The sequence below is a fragment of the Engystomops pustulosus genome, chromosome 9, assembly GCF_040894005.1.
Source record: "Engystomops pustulosus chromosome 9, aEngPut4.maternal, whole genome shotgun sequence".
Taxonomy (NCBI): Eukaryota; Metazoa; Chordata; class Amphibia; order Anura; family Leptodactylidae; genus Engystomops; species Engystomops pustulosus.
The window spans coordinates 526,439-546,012 of NC_092419.1; the positions used below are offsets into that span (position 1 = coordinate 526,439).

General features: G+C 43.5%; 1 protein-coding gene across 1 annotated transcript in view; it reads left to right on the top strand.

Moving 5' to 3' along the window:
• LOC140077013 (uncharacterized) overlaps window positions 1-19,574 on the top strand; it is a 110,502-nt gene that overhangs the window by 72,532 nt on the left and 18,396 nt on the right. Inside the window, exons 13-17 of the mRNA XM_072123853.1 lie at window positions 6,496-6,563; window positions 6,977-7,066; window positions 8,929-9,027; window positions 9,211-9,263; window positions 9,352-9,473. Of these exons, the coding sequence (XP_071979954.1) occupies window positions 6,496-6,563; window positions 6,977-7,066; window positions 8,929-9,027; window positions 9,211-9,263; window positions 9,352-9,473 (432 nt within the window). The remainder of the gene's footprint in view (window positions 1-6,495; window positions 6,564-6,976; window positions 7,067-8,928; window positions 9,028-9,210; window positions 9,264-9,351; window positions 9,474-19,574) is intronic.

Sequence of the window (19,574 nt, forward strand, 5' to 3'; positions counted from 1 at the left end):
TAGCAATCACTATATACAGCTCCCCCTAGCAATCACTATATACAGCCCCCCAGCAATCACTATATATATATATAGCAATCACTATATACAGCTCCCCCTAGCAATGACTATATACAGATCCCCCTAGCAATCACTATATAAAGCCCCCCAGCAATCACTATATACAGCTCCCCCTAGCAATCACTATATATACAGCTCCCTGCATCCCCCCAGCAATCACTGTATACAGCTCCCCCAAGCAATCACTATATACAGCTCCCCCCAGCAATCACTATATACAGCTCCCCCAGCAATCACTATATACAGCTCCCCCAGCAATCACTATTCATACAGCCCCCCCAGCAATCACTATATACAGCTCCCCCAGCAATCACTGTATACAGCTCCCCCCAGCAATCACTGTATACAGCTCCCCCCAGCAATCTCTCTATACAGCTCCCCCAGCACTCACTATATATACAGCTCCCCCAGCAATCACTATATACAGCTCCCCCAGCAATTACTATATACAGCTCCCCCCAGCAATTACTATATACAGCTCCCCCTAGCAATCACTATATATACAGCTCCCCCAGCAATCACTATATATACAGCTCCCCCAGCAATCACTATATATACAGCTCCCCCAGCAATCACTATATACAGCTCTCCCAGCAATCACTATATATACAGCTCCCCCCAGCAATTACTATATACAGCTCCCCCCAGCAATTACTATATACAGCTCCCCCTAGCAATCACTATATATACAGCTCCCCCTAGCAATCACTATATATACAGCTCCCCCAGCAATCACTATATATACAGCTCCCCCAGCAATCACTATATATACAGCTCCCCCAGCAATCACTATATATACAGCTCCCCCAGCAATCACTATATATACAGCTCCCCCAGCAATCACTATATATACAGCTCCCCCCAGCAATCACTATATATACAGCTCCCCCCAGCAATCACTATATATACAGCTCCCCCAGCAATCACTATATATACAGCTCCCCCTAGCAATCACTATATATACAGCTCCCCCAGCAATCACTATATATACAGCTCCCCCAGCAATCACTATATATACAGCTCCCCCAGCAATCACTATATATACAGCTCCCCCAGCAATCACTATATATACAGCTCCCCCAGCAATCACTATATACAGCTCCCCCGCAATCACTATATATACAGCTCCCCCAGCAATCACTATATATACAGCTCCCCCAGCAATCACTATATATACAGCTCCCCCTAGCAATCACTATATACAGCTCCCCCTAGCAATCACTATATACAGCTCCCCCCAGCAATCACTATATACAGCTCCCCCTAGCAATCACTATATACAGCTCCCCCCAGCAATCACTATATACAGCTCCCCCCAGCAATCACTATATACAGCTCCCCCCTAGCAATCACTATATATACAGCTCCCCCTAGCAATCACTATATATACAGCTCCCCCAGCAATCACTATATATACAGCTCCCCCAGCAATCACTATATATACAGCTCCCCCAGCAATCACTATATATATACAGCTCCCCCAGCAATCACTATATATACAGCTCCCCCAGCAATCACTATATATACAGCTCCCCCTAGCAATCACTATATACAGCTCCCCCTAGCAATCACTATATACAGCTCCCCCCAGCAATCACTATATACAGCTCCCCCTAGCAATCACTATATACAGCTCCCCCCAGCAATCACTATATACAGCTCCCCCCAGCAATCACTATATACAGCTCCCCCTAGCAATCACTATATACAGCTCCCCCAGCAATCACTATATATACAGCTCCCCCAGCAATCACTATATACAGCTCTCCCAGCAATCACTATATACAGCTCTCCCAGCAATCACTATATACAGCTCCCCCAGCAATTACTATATACAGCTCCCCCTAGCAATCACTATATACAGCTCCCCCTAGCAATCACTATATACAGCTCCCCCTAGCAATCACTATATACAGCTCCCCCTAGCAATCACTATATAAAGACCCCCAGCAATCACTATATACAGCTCCCCCTAGCAATCACTATATATACAGCTCCCTGCATCCCCCCAGCAATCACTGTATACAGCTCCCCCAAGCAATCACTATATACAGCTCCCCCCAGCAATCACTATATACAGCTCCCCCAGCAATCACTATTCATACAGCTCCCCCAGCAATGACTATATACAGCCCCCCCAGCAATCACTATATACAGCTCCCCCAGCAATCACTGTATACAGCTCCCCCCAGCAATCACTGTATACAGCTCCCCCCAGCAATCACTCTATACAGCTCCCCCAGCACTCACTATATATACAGCTCCCCCAGCAATCACTATATACAGCTCCCCCAGCAATTACTATATACAGCTCCCCCCAGCAATTACTATATACAGCTCCCCCTAGCAATCACTATATATACAGCTCCCCCAGCAATCACTATATATACAGCTCCCCCAGCAATCACTATATATACAGCTCCCCCAGCAATCACTATATACAGCTCCCCCAGCAATCACTATATATACAGCTCCCCCAGCAATCACTATATATACAGCTCCCCCCAGCAATTACTATATACAGCTCCCCCCAGCAATTACTATATACAGCTCCCCCTAGCAATCACTATATATACAGCTCCCCCTAGCAATCACTATATATACAGCTCCCCCAGCAATCACTATATATACAGCTCCCCCAGCAATCACTATATATACAGCTCCCCCAGCAATCACTATATATACAGCTCCCCCAGCAATCACTATATATACAGCTCCCCCAGCAATCACTATATATACAGCTCCCCCCAGCAATCACTATATATACAGCTCCCCCAGCAATCACTATATATACAGCTCCCCCCAGCAATCACTATATATACAGCTCCCCCTAGCAATCACTATATATACAGCTCCCCCAGCAATCACTATATATACAGCTCCCCCAGCAATCACTATATATACAGCTCCCCCAGCAATCACTATATATACAGCTCCCCCAGCAATCACTATATATACAGCTCCCCCAGCAATCACTATATATACAGCTCCCCAGCAATCACTATATACAGCTCCCCCGCAATCACTATATATACAGCTCCCCCAGCAATCACTATATATACAGCTCCCCCAGCAATCACTATATATACAGCTCCCCCTAGCAATCACTATATACAGCTCCCCCTAGCAATCACTATATACAGCTCCCCCCAGCAATCACTATATACAGCTCCCCCTAGCAATCACTATATACAGCTCCCCCCAGCAATCACTATATACAGCTCCCCCCAGCAATCACTATATACAGCTCCCCCCTAGCAATCACTATATATACAGCTCCCCCTAGCAATCACTATATATACAGCTCCCCCAGCAATCACTATATATACAGCTCCCCCAGCAATCACTATATATACAGCTCCCCCAGCAATCACTATATATATACAGCTCCCCCAGCAATCACTATATATACAGCTCCCCCAGCAATCACTATATATACAGCTCCCCCGCAATCACTATATATACAGCTCCCCCAGCAATCACTATATATACAGCTCCCCCAGCAATCACTATATATACAGCTCCCCCTAGCAATCACTATATACAGCTCCCCCTAGCAATCACTATATACAGCTCCCCCCAGCAATCACTATATACAGCTCCCCCTAGCAATCACTATATACAGCTCCCCCCAGCAATCACTATATACAGCTCCCCCCAGCAATCACTATATACAGCTCCCCCTAGCAATCACTATATACAGCTCCCCCAGCAATCACTATATATACAGCTCCCCCAGCAATCACTATATACAGCTCTCCCAGCAATCACTATATACAGCTCTCCCAGCAATCACTATATACAGCTCTCCCAGCAATTACTATATACAGCTCCCCCTAGCAATCACTATATACAGCTCCCCCAGCAATCACTATATACAGCTCCCCCTAGCAATCACTATATACAGCTCCCCCTAGCAATCACTATATACAGCTCCCCCTAGCAATCACTATATACAGCTCCCCAGCAATCACTATATACAGCTCCCCCAGCAATCACTATATACAGCTCCCCCAGCAATCACTATATACAGCTCCCCCAGCAATCACTATATACAGCTCCCCCAGCAACCACTATATACAGCTCCCCCAGCAATCACTATATACAGCTCCCCCTAGCCATCACTATATACAGCCCCCCAGCAATCACTATATACAGCTCCCCAGCAATCACTATATACAGCTCCCCAGCAATCACTATATATATATACAGCCCCCAGTAATCACTATATATACAGCCCCCAGCAATCACTATGTATACAGCTCCCCCTAGCAATCACTATGTATACAGCTCCCCCAGCAATCACTATATATATATATACAGCCCCCAGTAATCACTATATATACAGCCCCCAGCAATCACTATGTATACAGCTCCCCCTAGCAATCACTATGTATACAGCTCCCCCTAGCAATCACTATGTATACAGCTCCCCCTAGCAATCACTATGTATACAGCTCCCCCAGCAATCACTATATATACAGCCCCCCAGCAATCACTTTATACACAGCTCCACCAGCAATCACTATATACAGCTCCCCCAGCAATCACTATATATACAGCTCCCCCAGCAATCACTATATATACAGCTCCCCCAGCAATCACTATATATACAGCTCCCCGCAGCCCCCTGGCGGTCACCGTGGGGTATGCAGCCCCCTGGCGGTCACCGTGGGGTATGCAGCCCCCTGGCGGTCACCGTGGGGTATGCAGCCCCCTGGCGGTCACCGTGGGGTATGCAGCCCCCTGGCGGCCACCGTGGGGTATTACCTCCTACTAGTCAAACTGGAACTAAGCTTGTGCATGATGTTGGCGTTGGAGCAATGTCCCCCCCTTCCCCCTACTCCCTGGAAATTCTAGAACTCTGATACCCTCTACTGGTGGAGTTATGGCACCACGTGCTGGAGCTATGCTACCATGTAAATCAGAGAAACATTAACAGCACCTTATAGCATCAGTGGGGTCTCGGGAATGCTGGGATGGGGACCTGAGAATAGCAGTATTATAGTAGTTATATCCCTGTACATAGGGGGCAGTATTATAGTAGTTATATTCCTGTACATAGGGGGTAGTATTATAGTAGTTATATTCCTGTACATATGAGGCAGTATTATAGTAGTGTTATCCCTGTACATAGGGGGCAGTATTATATTAGTGATATTCCTGTACATAGGGGGCAGTATTATAGTAGTTATATTCCTGTACATAGGGGGCAGTATTATAGTAGTTATATTCCTGTACATAGTGGGCAGTATTATAGTAGTTATATTCCTGTACATAGGGGGCAGTATTATAGTAGTTATATTCCTGTACATAGGGGGCAGTATTATAGTAGTTATATTCCTGTACATTGGGGGCAGTATTATAGTAGTTATATTCCTGTACATAGGGGGCAGTATTATAGTAGTTATATTCTTGTACATAGGGGGTAGTATTATAGTAGTTATATTCCTGTACATAGGGGGCAGTATTATAGTAGTTATATTCTTGTACATAGGAGGCAGTATTATAGTAGTTATATCCCTGTACATAGAGGGTAGTATTATAGTAGTTATATTCCTGTACATAGGGGGCAGTATTATAGTAGTTATATTCCTGTACATAGAGGGCAGTATTATAGTAGTTATATTCCTGTACATAGGGGGCAGTATTATAGTAGTTATATTCCTGTACATAGAGGGCAGTATTATAGTAGTTATATTCTTGTACATAGGGGGCAGTATTATAGTAGTTATATTCTTGTACATAGGGGGCAGTATTATAGTAGTTATATTCCTGTACATAGGGGGCAGTATTATAGTAGTTATATTCCTGTACATAGGGGGCAGTATTATAGTAGTTATATTCCTGTACATAGGGGGCAGTATTATAGTAGTTATATTCTTGTACATAGGGGGCAGTATTATAGTAGTTATATTCCTGTACATAGGGGGCAGTATTATAGTAGTTTTATTCCTGTACATAGGGGGCAGTATTATAGTAGTTATATTCTTGTACATAGGGGGCAGTATTATAGTAGTTATATTCCTGTACATAGGGGGCAGTATTATAGTAGTTATATTCTTGTACATAGGGGGTAGTATTATAGTAGTTATATTCCTGTACATAGGGGGCAGTATTATAGTAGTTATATTCTTGTACATAGGGGGCAGTATTATAGTAGTTATATTCCTGTACATAGGGGGCAGTATTATAGTAGTTATATTCCTGTACATAGGGGGCAGTATTGTAGTAGTTATATTCTTATACATAGGGGGCAGTATTATAGTAGTTATATCCCTGTACATAGGGGGCAGGATTATAGTAGTTATATCCCTGTACATAGGGGGCAGTATTATAGCATTAGTGGGGGTCTCAGGAATGCTTGGCTTGGGTTCGGAGAATAGTTCTATGTATGATTTCCAGGTAACTGCTCATATAATGTTTTCTGTACAGCCAGGGAACAATCAGCACCATGGATAATATAGAGGTGGAGGAGAGCACCGGCCATATTCTATATAAAGGTAAGTCTGCACAGGGGTGGCAATATACTGAACGCCAGTGACCTGCATGTAAGTGCCAGGACACTGCTTAGGTCAGTCATTAATATTAAAGATGAGTCGGAAAGTCCTGTTAAATCACAAAATTCTGACTGCCAGCAGCCACCACTAGGGGGAGCAGTTGGGTATACATGTGGTTTTCAACTGTTTAATCGACATCAGAGGTGGCATCAGCAGAGTAAGAATTTTAAAAAATTCTAATCTTTTTGCTCTAGAAAGACTAAAAAAGTCGAAAGGTCATGATAATATTTTCATATAATTTACAGCACCTCAGACTGAGACATAGGCCATCATACATGTGATTGATTGTGTTGTCTATAGAAATAAGTAATACAACTGAATAATGACATGTAAAACCCTACATTATGTCTCCATAGATACTCCCACCGGGGTCAGAACCGCCGTCCACAGTGTCAGTCCCAAATGCATCTTATTTTCACCTGAGGGGCAGCGAGTCTTCCTTAACTGTATGTATAATGACCGGCTTCTTACACAAGAATGATTGTCACATTATAGTACATAGGGGGCAGTATTATAGTAGTTATATTCCTGTACATAGGGGGCAGTATTATAGTAGTTATATTCCTGTACATAGGGGGCAGTATTATAGTAGTTATATTCCTGTACATAGGGGGCAGTATTATAGTAGTTATATTCTTGTACATAGGGGGCAGTATTATAGTAGTTATATTCCTGTACATAGGGGGCAGTATTATAGTAGTCATATTCCTGTACATAGGGGGCAGTATTATAGTAGTTATATTCTTGTACATAGGGGGCAGTATTATAGTAGTTATATTCTTGTACATAGGGGGTAGTATTATAGTAGTTATATCCCTGTACATAGGGGGCAGTATTATAGTAGTTATATTCCTGTACATAGGGGGCAGTATTATAGTAGTTATATTCCTGTACATAGGAGGCAGTATTACAGTAGTTATATTCTTGTACATAGGGGGCAGTATTATAGTAGTTATATTCCTGTACATAGGGGGCAGTATTATAGTAGTTATATTCCTGTACATAGGGGGCAGTATTATAGTAGTTATATTCCTGTACATAGGGGGCAGTATTATAGTAGTTATATTCTTGTACATAGGGGGCAGTATTATAGTAGTTATATTCCTGTACATAGGGGGCAGTATTATAGTAGTTATATTCCTGTACATAGGGGGCAGTATTATAGTAGTTATATTCCTGTACATAGGGGGCAGTATTATAGTAGTTATATTCCTGTACATAGGGGGCAGTATTATAGTAGTTATATTCCTGTACATAGGGGGCAGTATTATAGTAGTTATATTCCTGTACATAGGGGGCAGTATTATAGTAGTTATATTCCTGTACATAGGGGGCAGTATTATAGTAGTTATATTCCTGTACATAGGGGGCAGTATTATAGTAGTTATATTCCTGTACATAGGGGGCAGTATTATAGTAGTTATATTCTTGTACATAGGGGCAGTATTATAGCAGTTATATTCTTGTACATAGGGGGCGGTATTATAGTAGTTATATTCCTGTACATAGGGGGCAGTATTATAGTAGTTATATTCCTGTACATAGGGGGCAGTATTATAGTAGTTATATTCTTGTACATAGGGGGCGGTATTATAGTAGTTATATTCCTGTACATAGGGGGCAGTATTATAGTAGTTATATTCCTGTACATAGGGGGTAGTATTATAGTAGTTATATTCCTGTACATAGGGGGCAGTATTATAGTAGTTATATTCCTGTACATAGGGGGCAGTATTATAGTAGTTATATTCCTGTACATAGGGGGCAGTATTATAGTAGTTATATTCCTGTACATAGGGGGCAGTATTATAGTAGTTATATTCCTGTACATCGGGGGCAGTATTATAGTAGTTATATTCCTGTACATAGGGGGCAGTATTATAGTAGTTATATTCTTGTACATAGGGGGCAGTATTATAGTAGTTATATTCCTGTACATAGGGGGCAGTATTATAGTAGTTATATTCTTGTACATAGGGGGCAGTATTATAGTAGTTATATTCCTGTACATAGGGGGCAGTATTATAGTAGTTATATTCTTGTACATAGGGGGGCAGTATTATAGTAGTTATATTCCTGTACATAGGGGGTAGTATTATAGTAGTTATATTCCTGTACATAGGGGGCAGTATTATAGTAGTTATATCCCTGTACATAGGGGGCAGTATTATAGTAGTTACTTTCCTGTACATAGGGGGCAGTATTATAGTAGTTACTTTCCTCTATATGGGGTTTATTATATGTATTAAATTATTTTATATAGTGGCGGTATAATAAACTTACTGTAGTGTTCATCTCTCTATTACAGGCCGTGCAAACCAGTTTCCTTCCCTAGGTGATATCAGTCAGTTTGTAAAGTACGCAACATGTCGAAACTTTAATAAAATTTTGATTCGTCAGCCTGCCTGTGAGTAGGTCTTTTGGATTTAGCTTTGTAGTGAGCACTAAGTCAGAGGGAGATCTTGGAGCTTTCATAATCATGTTCTGTACATCTGCTCCAGGAGGGCGGAAATTCCAATATGGCAGACACTTGCTCTATGTCCGACCCACATACAGATTCACATCCCCGATATTTTTTGTTATTTTCCAGCATATTTGTGCTCAGAGACGCCCATTGAAGTTGATTCTCTGGATGTGGGAAAGGTAATATTTTTGCCCCGTGTCTCTCATCGGACAAGTGTTGGGAATCTTTGCTTAGTTTTTTATAAGGACTCTTTTTCCCTTCCCTCAGATTGCCGGCACATGGAAACTGGTTGCTGTCGCTTCTAATATTCCAGACGGAGATGTGCAATTTCCTAATGAAATACAATTTACTTTGAACAATGAGGAGGTCACAATTACGGACGGCACCTGGTAAGAGACATAGAAATGGAGCGGCTCTAGCAATAACCAATGTCCTGGCTGAAACGGCATTAAAAAAAAAACTTTTATGAGGTAATGGAAGAGGAGCCCTGTTCTAGTTCTACATCTTGGCACAGATACTTCCGGTCCTGCAGTTTCTACAGACAGTTCACTTTGTGGCACTAGACAGGACCCCATAGTGGTGCCACTACTTAAAATCCTGCTCTCCTTCTGAATACAGGACATGAGATCATAATGAGACTAAGTATTTGATACATAAAATACATACTTCATTGCCCATATGGCTTTTTGCAAACTTGTAGACACTATTTACAGTAATCCATTAGTACGAGAGTAAATGTTACCTCTACCTGATGGAATTAGAGGCACAATCAGAAGAACAATCAGATGTTTGTGGCGAAACATCTTATGTTACACGAGCCGGCAGGATGATAAAAAGGCCGCCTCAAGGATTACACCTAAATAGGATTATTATGGTTTTTTTATTTTTGTTTCATATTTAACAGTTTTCTTATATTTAATTGTTCCATTTAAAAGAGAAAGAACATATTGCTACATCCTATCCTGGCCTCTAGGGGTCTCACTACCTCTGTGTGTACAGTAATGCAGGTAACAATATGTTCTATCCTATCCTGGCCTCTAGGGGTCTCACTACCTCTGTGTGTACAGTAATGCAGGTAACAATATGTTATATCCTATCCTGGCCTCTAGGGGTCTCACTACCTCTGTGTGTGTACAGTAAAGCAGGTAACAATATGTTCTATCCTATCCTGGCCTCTAGGGGTCTCACTACCTCTGTGTGTACAGTAATGCAGGTAACAATATGTTATATCCTATCCTGGCCTCTAGGGGTCTCACTACCTCTGTGTGTTTACAGTAATGCAGGTAACAATATGTTCTATCCTATCCTGGCCTCTAGGGGTCTCACTACCTCTGTGTGTACAGTAATGCAGGTAACAATATGTTCTATCCTATCCTGGCCTCTAGGGGTCTCACTACCTCTGTGTGTACAGTAATGCAGGTAACAATATGTTCTATCCTATCCTGGCCTCTAGGGGTCTCACTACCTCTGTGTGTACAGTAATGCAGGTAACAATATGTTCTATCCTATCCTGGCCTCTAGGGGTCTCACTACCTCTGTGTGTGTGTACAGTAAAGCAGGTAACAATATGTTCTATCCTATCCTGGCCTCTAGGGGTCTCACTACCTCTGTGTGTGTACCGTAATGCAGGTAACAATATGTTCTATCCTATCCTGGCCTCTAGGGGTCTCACTACCTCTGTGTGTGTACAGTAATGCAGGTAACAATATGTTCTATCCTATCCTGGCCTCTAGGGGTCTCACTACCTCTGTGTGTGTGTACAGTAATGCAGGTAACAATATGTTATATCCTATCCTGGCCTCTAGGGGTCTCACTACCTCTGTGTGTACAGTAATGCAGGTAACAATATGTTCTATCCTATCCTGGCCTCTAGGGGTCTCACTACCTCTGTGTGTACAGTAATGCAGGTAACAATATGTTATATCCTATCCTGGCCTCTAGGGGTCTCACTACCTCTGTGTGTTTACAGTAATGCAGGTAACAATATGTTCTATCCTATCCTGGCCTCTAGGGGTCTCACTACCTCTGTGTGTACAGTAATGCAGGTAACAATATGTTATATCCTATCCTGGCCTCTAGGGGTCTCACTACCTCTGTGTGTACCGTAATGCAGGTAACAATATGTTCTATCCTATCCTGGCCTCTAGGGGTCTCACTACCTCTGTGTGTGTACAGTAATGCAGGTAACAATATGTTATATGCTATCCTGGCCTATAGGGGTCTCACTACCTCTGTGTGTACAGTAATGCAGGTAACAATATGTTATATCCTATCCTGGCCTCTCGGGGTCTCACTACCTCTGTGTGTACAGTAATGCAGGTAACAATATGTTATATGCTATCCTGGCCTCTCGGGGTCTCACTACTTCTGTGTGTGTACAGTAATGCAGGTAACAATATGTTCTATCCTATCCTGGCCTCTAGGGGTCTCACTACCTCTGTGTGTGTACAGTAATGCAGGTAACAATATGTTCTATCCTATCCTGGCCTCTAGGGGTCTCACTACCTCTGTGTGTACAGTAATGCAGGTAACAATATGTTCTATCCTATCCTGGCCTCTAGGGGTCTCACTACCTCTGTGTGTGTACAGTAATGCAGGTAACAATATGTTATATCCTATCCTGGCCTCTAGGGGTCTCACTACCTCTGTGTGTACCGTAATGCAGGTAACAATATGTTCTATCCTATCCTGGCCTCTAGGGGTCTCACTACCTCTGTGTGTGTACAGTAATGCAGGTAACAATATGTTCCATCCTATCCTGGCCTCCAGGGGTCTCACTACCTCTGTGTGTGTACAGTAATGCAGGTAACAATATGTTCTATCCTATCCTGGCCTCTAGGGGTCTCACTACCTCTGTGTGTGTACAGTAATGCAGGTAACAATATGTTCCATCCTATCCTGGCCTCTAGGGGTCTCACTACCTCTGTGTGTACAGTAATGCAGGTAACAATATGTTCTATCCTATCCTGGCCTCTAGGGGTCTCACTACCTCTGTGTGTACAGTAATGCAGGTAACAATATGTTCTATCCTATCCTGGCCTCTAGGGGTCTCACTACCTCTGTGTGTGTACAGTAATGCAGGTAACAATATGTTCTATCCTATCCTGGCCTCTAGGGGTCTCACTACCTCTGTGTGTGTACAGTAATGCAGGTAACAATATGTTATATGTTATCCTGGCCTCTAGGGGTCTCACTACCTCTGTGTGTGTACAGTAATGCAGGTAACAATATGTTATATGTTATCCTGGCCTCTAGGGGTCTCACTACCTCTGTGTGTGTACAGTAATGCAGGTAACAATATGTTCTATCCTATCCTGGCCTCTAGGGGTCTCACTACCTCTGTGTGTGTACAGTAATGCAGGTAACAATATGTTATATGTTATCCTGGCCTCTAGGGGTCTCACTACCTCTGTGTGTACAGTAATGCAGGTAACAATATGTTCTATCCTATCCTGGCCTCTAGGGGTCTCACTACCTCTGTGTGTACAGTAATGCAGGTAACAATATGTTCTATCCTATCCTGGCCTCTAGGGGCCTCACTACCTCTGTGTGTACAGTAATGCAGGTAACAATATGTTCTATCCTATCCTGGCCTCTAGGGGTCTCACTACCTCTGTGTGTACAGTAATGCAGGTAACAATATGTTATATCTTATCCTGGCCTCTAGGGGTCTCACTACCTCTGTGTGTGTACAGTAATGCAGGTAATAATATGTTATATGCTATCCTGGCCTCTAGGGGTCTCACTACCTCTGTGTGTGTACAGTAATGCAGGTAATAATATGTTATATGCTATCCTGGCCTCTAGGGGCCTCACTACCTCTGTGTGTACAGTAATGCAGGTAACAATATGTTATATCCTATCCTGGCCTCTAGGGGTCTCACTACCTCTGTGTGTGTACAGTAATGCAGGTAACAATATGTTATATCCTATCCTGGCCTCTAGGGGTCTCAGTACCTCTGTGTGTACAGTAATGCAGGTAACAATATGTTATATCCTATCCTGGCCTCTAGGGGTCTCACTACCTCTGTGTGTGTACAGTAATGCAGGTAACAATGTGTTCTATCCTATCTTGGCCTCTAGGGGTCTCACTACCTCTGTGTGTACAGTAATGCAGGTAACAATATGTTATATCCTATCCTGGCCTCTAGGGGTCTCACTACCTCTGTGTGTACAGTAATGCAGGTAACAATATGTTATATCCTATCCTGGCCTCTAGGGATCTCACTACCTCTGTGTGTACAGTAATGCAGGTAACAATATGTTCTATCCTATCCTGGCCTCTAGGGGTCTCACTACCTCTGTGTGTGTATAGTAATGCAGGTAACAATATGTTCTATCCTATCCTGGCCTCTAGGGGTCTCACTATCTGTGTGTGTGTACAGTAATGCAGGTAACAATATGTTATATCCTATCCTGGCCTCTAGGGGTCTCACTACCTCTGTGTGTACAGTAATGCAGGTAACAATATGTTCTATCCTATCCTGGCCTCTAGGGGTCTCACTACCTCTGTGTGTACAGTAATGCAGGTAACACTATGTTATATCCTATCCTGGCCTCTAGGGGTCTCACTACCTCTGTGTGTGTACAGTAATGCAGGTAACAATATGTTATATCCTATCCTGGCCTCTAGGGGTCTCACTACCTCTGTGTGTACAGTAATGCAGGTAACAATATGTTCTATCCTATCCTGGCCTCTAGGGGTCTCACTATCTGTGTGTACAGTAATGCAGGTAACAATATGTTCTATCCTATCCTGGCCTCTAGGGGTCTCACTACCTCTGTGTGTACAGGAATGCAGGGAACAATATGTTCTATCCTATCCTGGCCTCTAGGGGCCTCACTACCTCTCTGTGTGTACAGTAATGCAGGTAACAATATGTTATATCCTATCCTGGCCTCTAGGGGTCTCACTACCTCTGTGTGTACAGTAATGGAGGTAACAATATGTTATATCCTATCCTGGCCTCTAGGGGTCTCACTACCTCTGTGTGTGTACAGTAATGCAGGTAACAATATGTTATATCCTATCCTGGCCTCTAGGGGTCTCAATACTTCTGTGTGTACAGTAATGCAGGTAACAATATGTTATATCCTATCCTGGCCTCTAGGGGTCTCACTACCTCTGTGTGTACAGTAATGCAGGTAACAATATGTTCTATCCTATCCTGGCCTCTAGGGGTCTCACTACCTCTGTGTGTGTACAGTAATGGAGGTAACAATATGTTATATCCTATCCTGGCCTCTAGGGGTCTCACTACCACTGTGTGTACAGTAATGGAGGTAACAATATGTTATATCCTATCCTGGCCTCTAGGGGTCTCACTACCTCTGTGTGTGTACAGTAATGCAGGTAACAATATGTTCCATCCTATCCTGGCCTCCAGGGGTCTCACTACCTCTGTGTGTGTACAGTAATGGAGGTAACAATATGTTATATCCTATCCTGGCCTCTAGGGGTCTCACTACCACTGTGTGTACAGTAATGGAGGTAACAATATGTTATATCCTATCCTGGCCTCTAGGGGTCTCACTACCTCTGTGTGTGTACAGTAATGCAGGTAACAATATGTTCTATCCTATCCTGACCTCTAGGGGTCTCACTACCTCTGTGTGTACAGTAATGCAGGTAACAATATGTTCTATATTATCCTGGCCTCTAGGGGTCTCACTACCTCTGTGTGTACCGTAATGCAGGTAACAATATGTTCTATCCTATCCTGGCCTCTAGGGGTCTCACTACCTCTGTGTGTACAGTAATGCAGGTAACAATATGTTCTATCCTATCCTGGCCTCTCGGGGTCTCACTACTTCTGTGTGTACAGTAATGCAGGTAACAATATGTTCTATCCTATCCTGGCCTCTAGGGGTCTCACTACCTCTGTGTGTACAGTAATGCAGGTAACAATATGTTATATCCTATCCTGGCCTCTAGGGATCTCACTACCTCTGTGTGTACAGTAATGCAGGTAACAATATGTTCTATCCTATCCTGGCCTCTAGGGGTCTCACTACCTCTGTGTGTGTACAGTAATGCAGGTAACAATATGTTCTATCCTATCCTGGCCTCTAGGGGTCTCACTACCTCTGTGTGTGTACAGTAATGCAGGTAACAATATGTTCTATCCTATCCTGGCCTCTAGGGGTCTCACTACCTCTGTGTGTGTACAGTAATGCAGGTAACAATATGTTATATCCTATCCTGGCCTCTAGGGGTCTCACTACCTCTGTGTGTGTGTACAGTAATGCAGGTAACAATATGTTCTATCCTATCCTGGCCTCTAGGGGTCTCACTACCTCTGTGTGTACAGTAATGCAGGTAACAATATGTTCTATCCTATCCTGGCCTCTAGGGGTCTCACTACCTCTGTGTGTGTGTACAGTAATGCAGGTAACAATATGTTATATCCTATCCTGGCCTCTAGGGGTCTCACTACCTCTGTGTGTGTGTACAGTAATGCAGGTAACAATATGTTATATCCTATCCTGGCCTCTAGGGGTCTCACTACCTCTGTGTGTACAGTAATGCAGGTAACAATATGTTACATGCTATCCTGGCCTCTAGGGGTCTCACTACCTCTGTGTGTGTACAGTAATGCAGGTAACAATATGTTCTATCCTATCCTGGCCTCTAGGGGTCTCACTACCTCTGTGTGTGTACAGTAATGCAGGTAACAATATGTTCTATCCTATCCTGGCCTCTAGGGGTCTCACTACCTCTGTGTGTACAGTAATGCAGGTAACAATATGTTCTATCCTATCCTGGCCTCTAGGGGTCTCAGTACCTCTGTGTGTACAGTAATGCAGGTAACAATATGTTCTATCCTATCCTGGCCTCTAGGGGTCTCACTACCTCTGTGTGTACAGTAATGCAGGTAACAATATGTTCTATCCTATCCTGGCCTCTAGGGGTCTCACTACCTCTGTGTGTGTACAGTAATGCAGGTAACAATATGTTCTATCCTATCCTGGCCTCTAGGGGTCTCACTACCTCTGTGTGTGTACAGTAATGCAGGTAACAATATGTTATATCCTATCCTGGCCTCTAGGGGTCTCACTACCTCTGTGTGTGTACAGTAATGCAGGTAACAATATGTTATATCCTATCCTGGCCTCTAGGGGTCTCAGTACCTCTGTGTGTGTACAGTAATGCAGGTAACAATATGTTATATCCTATCCTGGCCTCTAGGGGTCTCACTACCTCTGTGTGTGTACAGTAATGCAGGTAACAATATGTTATATCCTATCCTGGCCTCTAGGGGTCTCACTACCTCTGTGTGTACAGTAATGCAGGTAACAATATGTTATATCCTATCCTGGCCTCCAGGGGTCTCACTACCTCTGTGTGTGTACAGTAATGCAGGTAACAATATGTTCTATCCTATCCTGGCCTCTAGGGGTCTCACTACCTCTGTGTGTACAGTAATGCAGGTAACAATATGTTCTATCCTATCCTGGCCTCTAGGGGTCTCACTACCTCTGTGTGTACAGTAATGCAGGTAACAATATGTTCTATCCTATCCTGGCCTCTAGGGGTCTCACTACCTCTGTGTGTGTGTACAGTAAAGCAGGTAACAATATGTTCTATCCTATCCTGGCCTCTAGGGGTCTCACTACCTCTGTGTGTGTGTACAGTAAAGCAGGTAACAATATGTTCTATCCTATCCTGGCCTCTAGGGGTCTCACTACCTCTGTGTGTGTACAGTAAAGCAGGTAACAATATGTTCTATCCTATCCTGGCCTCTAGGGGTCTCAATACCTCTGTGTGTACAGTAATGCAGGTAACAATATGTTCTATCCTATCCTGGCCTCTAGGGGTCTCAGTACCTCTGTGTGTACAGTAATGCAGGTAACAATATGTTCTATCCTATCCTGGCCTCTAGGGGTCTCAGTACCTCTGTGTGTACAGTAATGCAGGTAACAATATGTTATATCCTATCCTGGCCTCTAGGGGTCTCAGTACCTCTGTGTGTACAGTAATGCAGGTAACAATATGTTCTATCCTATCCTGGCCTCTAGGGGTCTCACTACCTCTGTGTGTACAGTAATGCAGGTAACAATATGTTATATCCTATCCTGGCCTCTAGGGGTCTCACTACCTCTGTGTGTGTACAGTAAAGCAGGTAACAATATGTTCTATCCTATCCTGGCCTCTAGGGGTCTCAATACCTCTGTGTGTGTACAGTAATGCAGGTAACAATATGTTCCATCCTATCCTGGCCTCTAGGGGTCTCACTACCTCTGTGTGTACAGTAAAGCAGGTAACAATATGTTCTATCCTATCCTGGCCTCTAGGGGTCTCAATACCTCTGTGTGTACCGTAATGCAGGTAACAATATGTTCTATCCTATCCTGGCCTCTAGGGGTCTCAGTACCTCTGTGTGTACAGTAATGCAGGTAACAATATGTTCTATCCTATCCTGGCCTCTAGGGGTCTCACTACCTCTGTGTGTACAGTAATGCAGGTAACAATATGTTCTATCCTATCCTGGCCTCTAGGGGTCTCACTACCTCTGTGTGTGTACAGTAATGCAGGTAACAATATGTTATATCCTATCCTGGCCTCTAGGGGTCTCACTACCTCTGTGTGTACCGTAATGCAGGTAACAATATGTTCTATCCTATCCTGGCCTCTAGGGGTCTCACTACCTCTGTGTGTGTACAGTAATGCAGGTAACAATATGTTCCATCCTATCCTGGCCTCCAGGGGTCTCACTACCTCTGTGTGTGTACAGTAATGCAGGTAACAATATGTTCTATCCTATCCTGGCCTCTAGGGGTCTCACTACCTCTGTGTGTGTACAGTAATGCAGGTAACAATATGTTCCATCCTATCCTGGCCTCTAGGGGTCTCACTACCTCTGTGTGTACAGTAATGCAGGTAACAATATGTTCTATCCTATCCTGGCCTCTAGGGGTCTCACTACCTCTGTGTGTGTACAGTAATGCAGGTAACAATATGTTCTATCCTATCCTGGCCTCTAGGGGTCTCACTACCTCTGTGTGTGTACAGTAATGCAGGTAACAATATGTTATATGTTATCCTGGCCTCTAGGGGTCTCACTACCTCTGTGTGTACAGTAATGCAGGTAACAATATGTTATATCCTATCCTGGCCTCTAGGGGCCTCACTACCTCTGTGTGTACAGTAATGCAGGTAACAATATGTTCTATCCTATCCTGGCCTCTAGGGGTCTCACTACCTCTGTGTGTGTACAGTAATGCAGGTAATAATATGTTATATGCTATCCTGGCCTCTAGGGGCCTCACTACCTCTGTGTGTACAGTAATGCAGGTAACAATATGTTATATCCTATCCTGGCCTCTAGGGGTCTCACTACCTCTGTGTGTGTACAGTAATGCAGGTAACAATATGTTATATCCTATCCTGGCCTCTAGGGGTCTCAGTACCTCTGTGTGTACAGTAATGCAGGTAACAATATGTTATATCCTATCCTGGCCTCTAGGGGCCTCACTACCTCTGTGTGTACAGTAATGCAGGTAACAATATGTTCTATCCTATCCTGGCCTCTAGGGGTCTCACTACCTCTGTGTGTGTACAGTAATGCAGGTAACAATATGTTCTATCCTATCTTGGCCTCTAGGGGTCTCACTACCTCTGTGTGTACAGTAATGCAGGTAACAATATGTTATATCCTATCCTGGCCTCTAGGGATCCCACTACCTCTGTGTGTACAGTAATGCAGGTAACAATATGTTCTATCCTATCCTGGCCTCTAGGGGTCTCACTACCTCTGTGTGTGTATAGTAATGCAGGTAACAATATGTTCTATCCTATCCTGGCCTCTAGGGGTCTCACTATCTGTGTGTGTACAGTAATGCAGGTAACAATATGTTCTATCCTATCCTGGCCTCTAGGGGTCTCACTACCTCTGTGTGTACAGTAATGCAGGTAACACTATGTTATATCCTATCCTTGCCTCTAGGGGTCTCACTACCTCTGTGTGTGTACAGTAATGCAGGTAACAATATGTTATATCCTATCCTGGCCTCTAGGGGTCTCACTACCTCTGTGTGTACAGTAATGCAGGTAACAATATGTTCTATCCTATCCTGGCCTCTAGGGGTCTCACTATCTGTGTGTACAGTAATGCAGGTAACAATATGTTCTATCCTATCCTGGCCTCTAGGGGTCTCACTACCTCTGTGTGTACAGGAATGCAGGGAACAATATGTTCTATCCTATCCTGGCCTCTAGGGGCCTCACTACCTCTCTGTGTGTACAGTAATGCAGGTAACAATATGTTATATCCTATCCTGGCCTCTAGGGGTCTCACTACCTCTGTGTGTACAGTAATGGAGGTAACAATATGTTATATCCTATCCTGGCCTCTAGGGGTCTCACTACCTCTGTGTGTGTGTACAGTAATGCAGGTAACAATATGTTATATCCTATCCTGGCCTCTAGGGGTCTCAATACTTCTGTGTGTGTACAGTAATGGAGGTAACAATATGTTATATCCTATCCT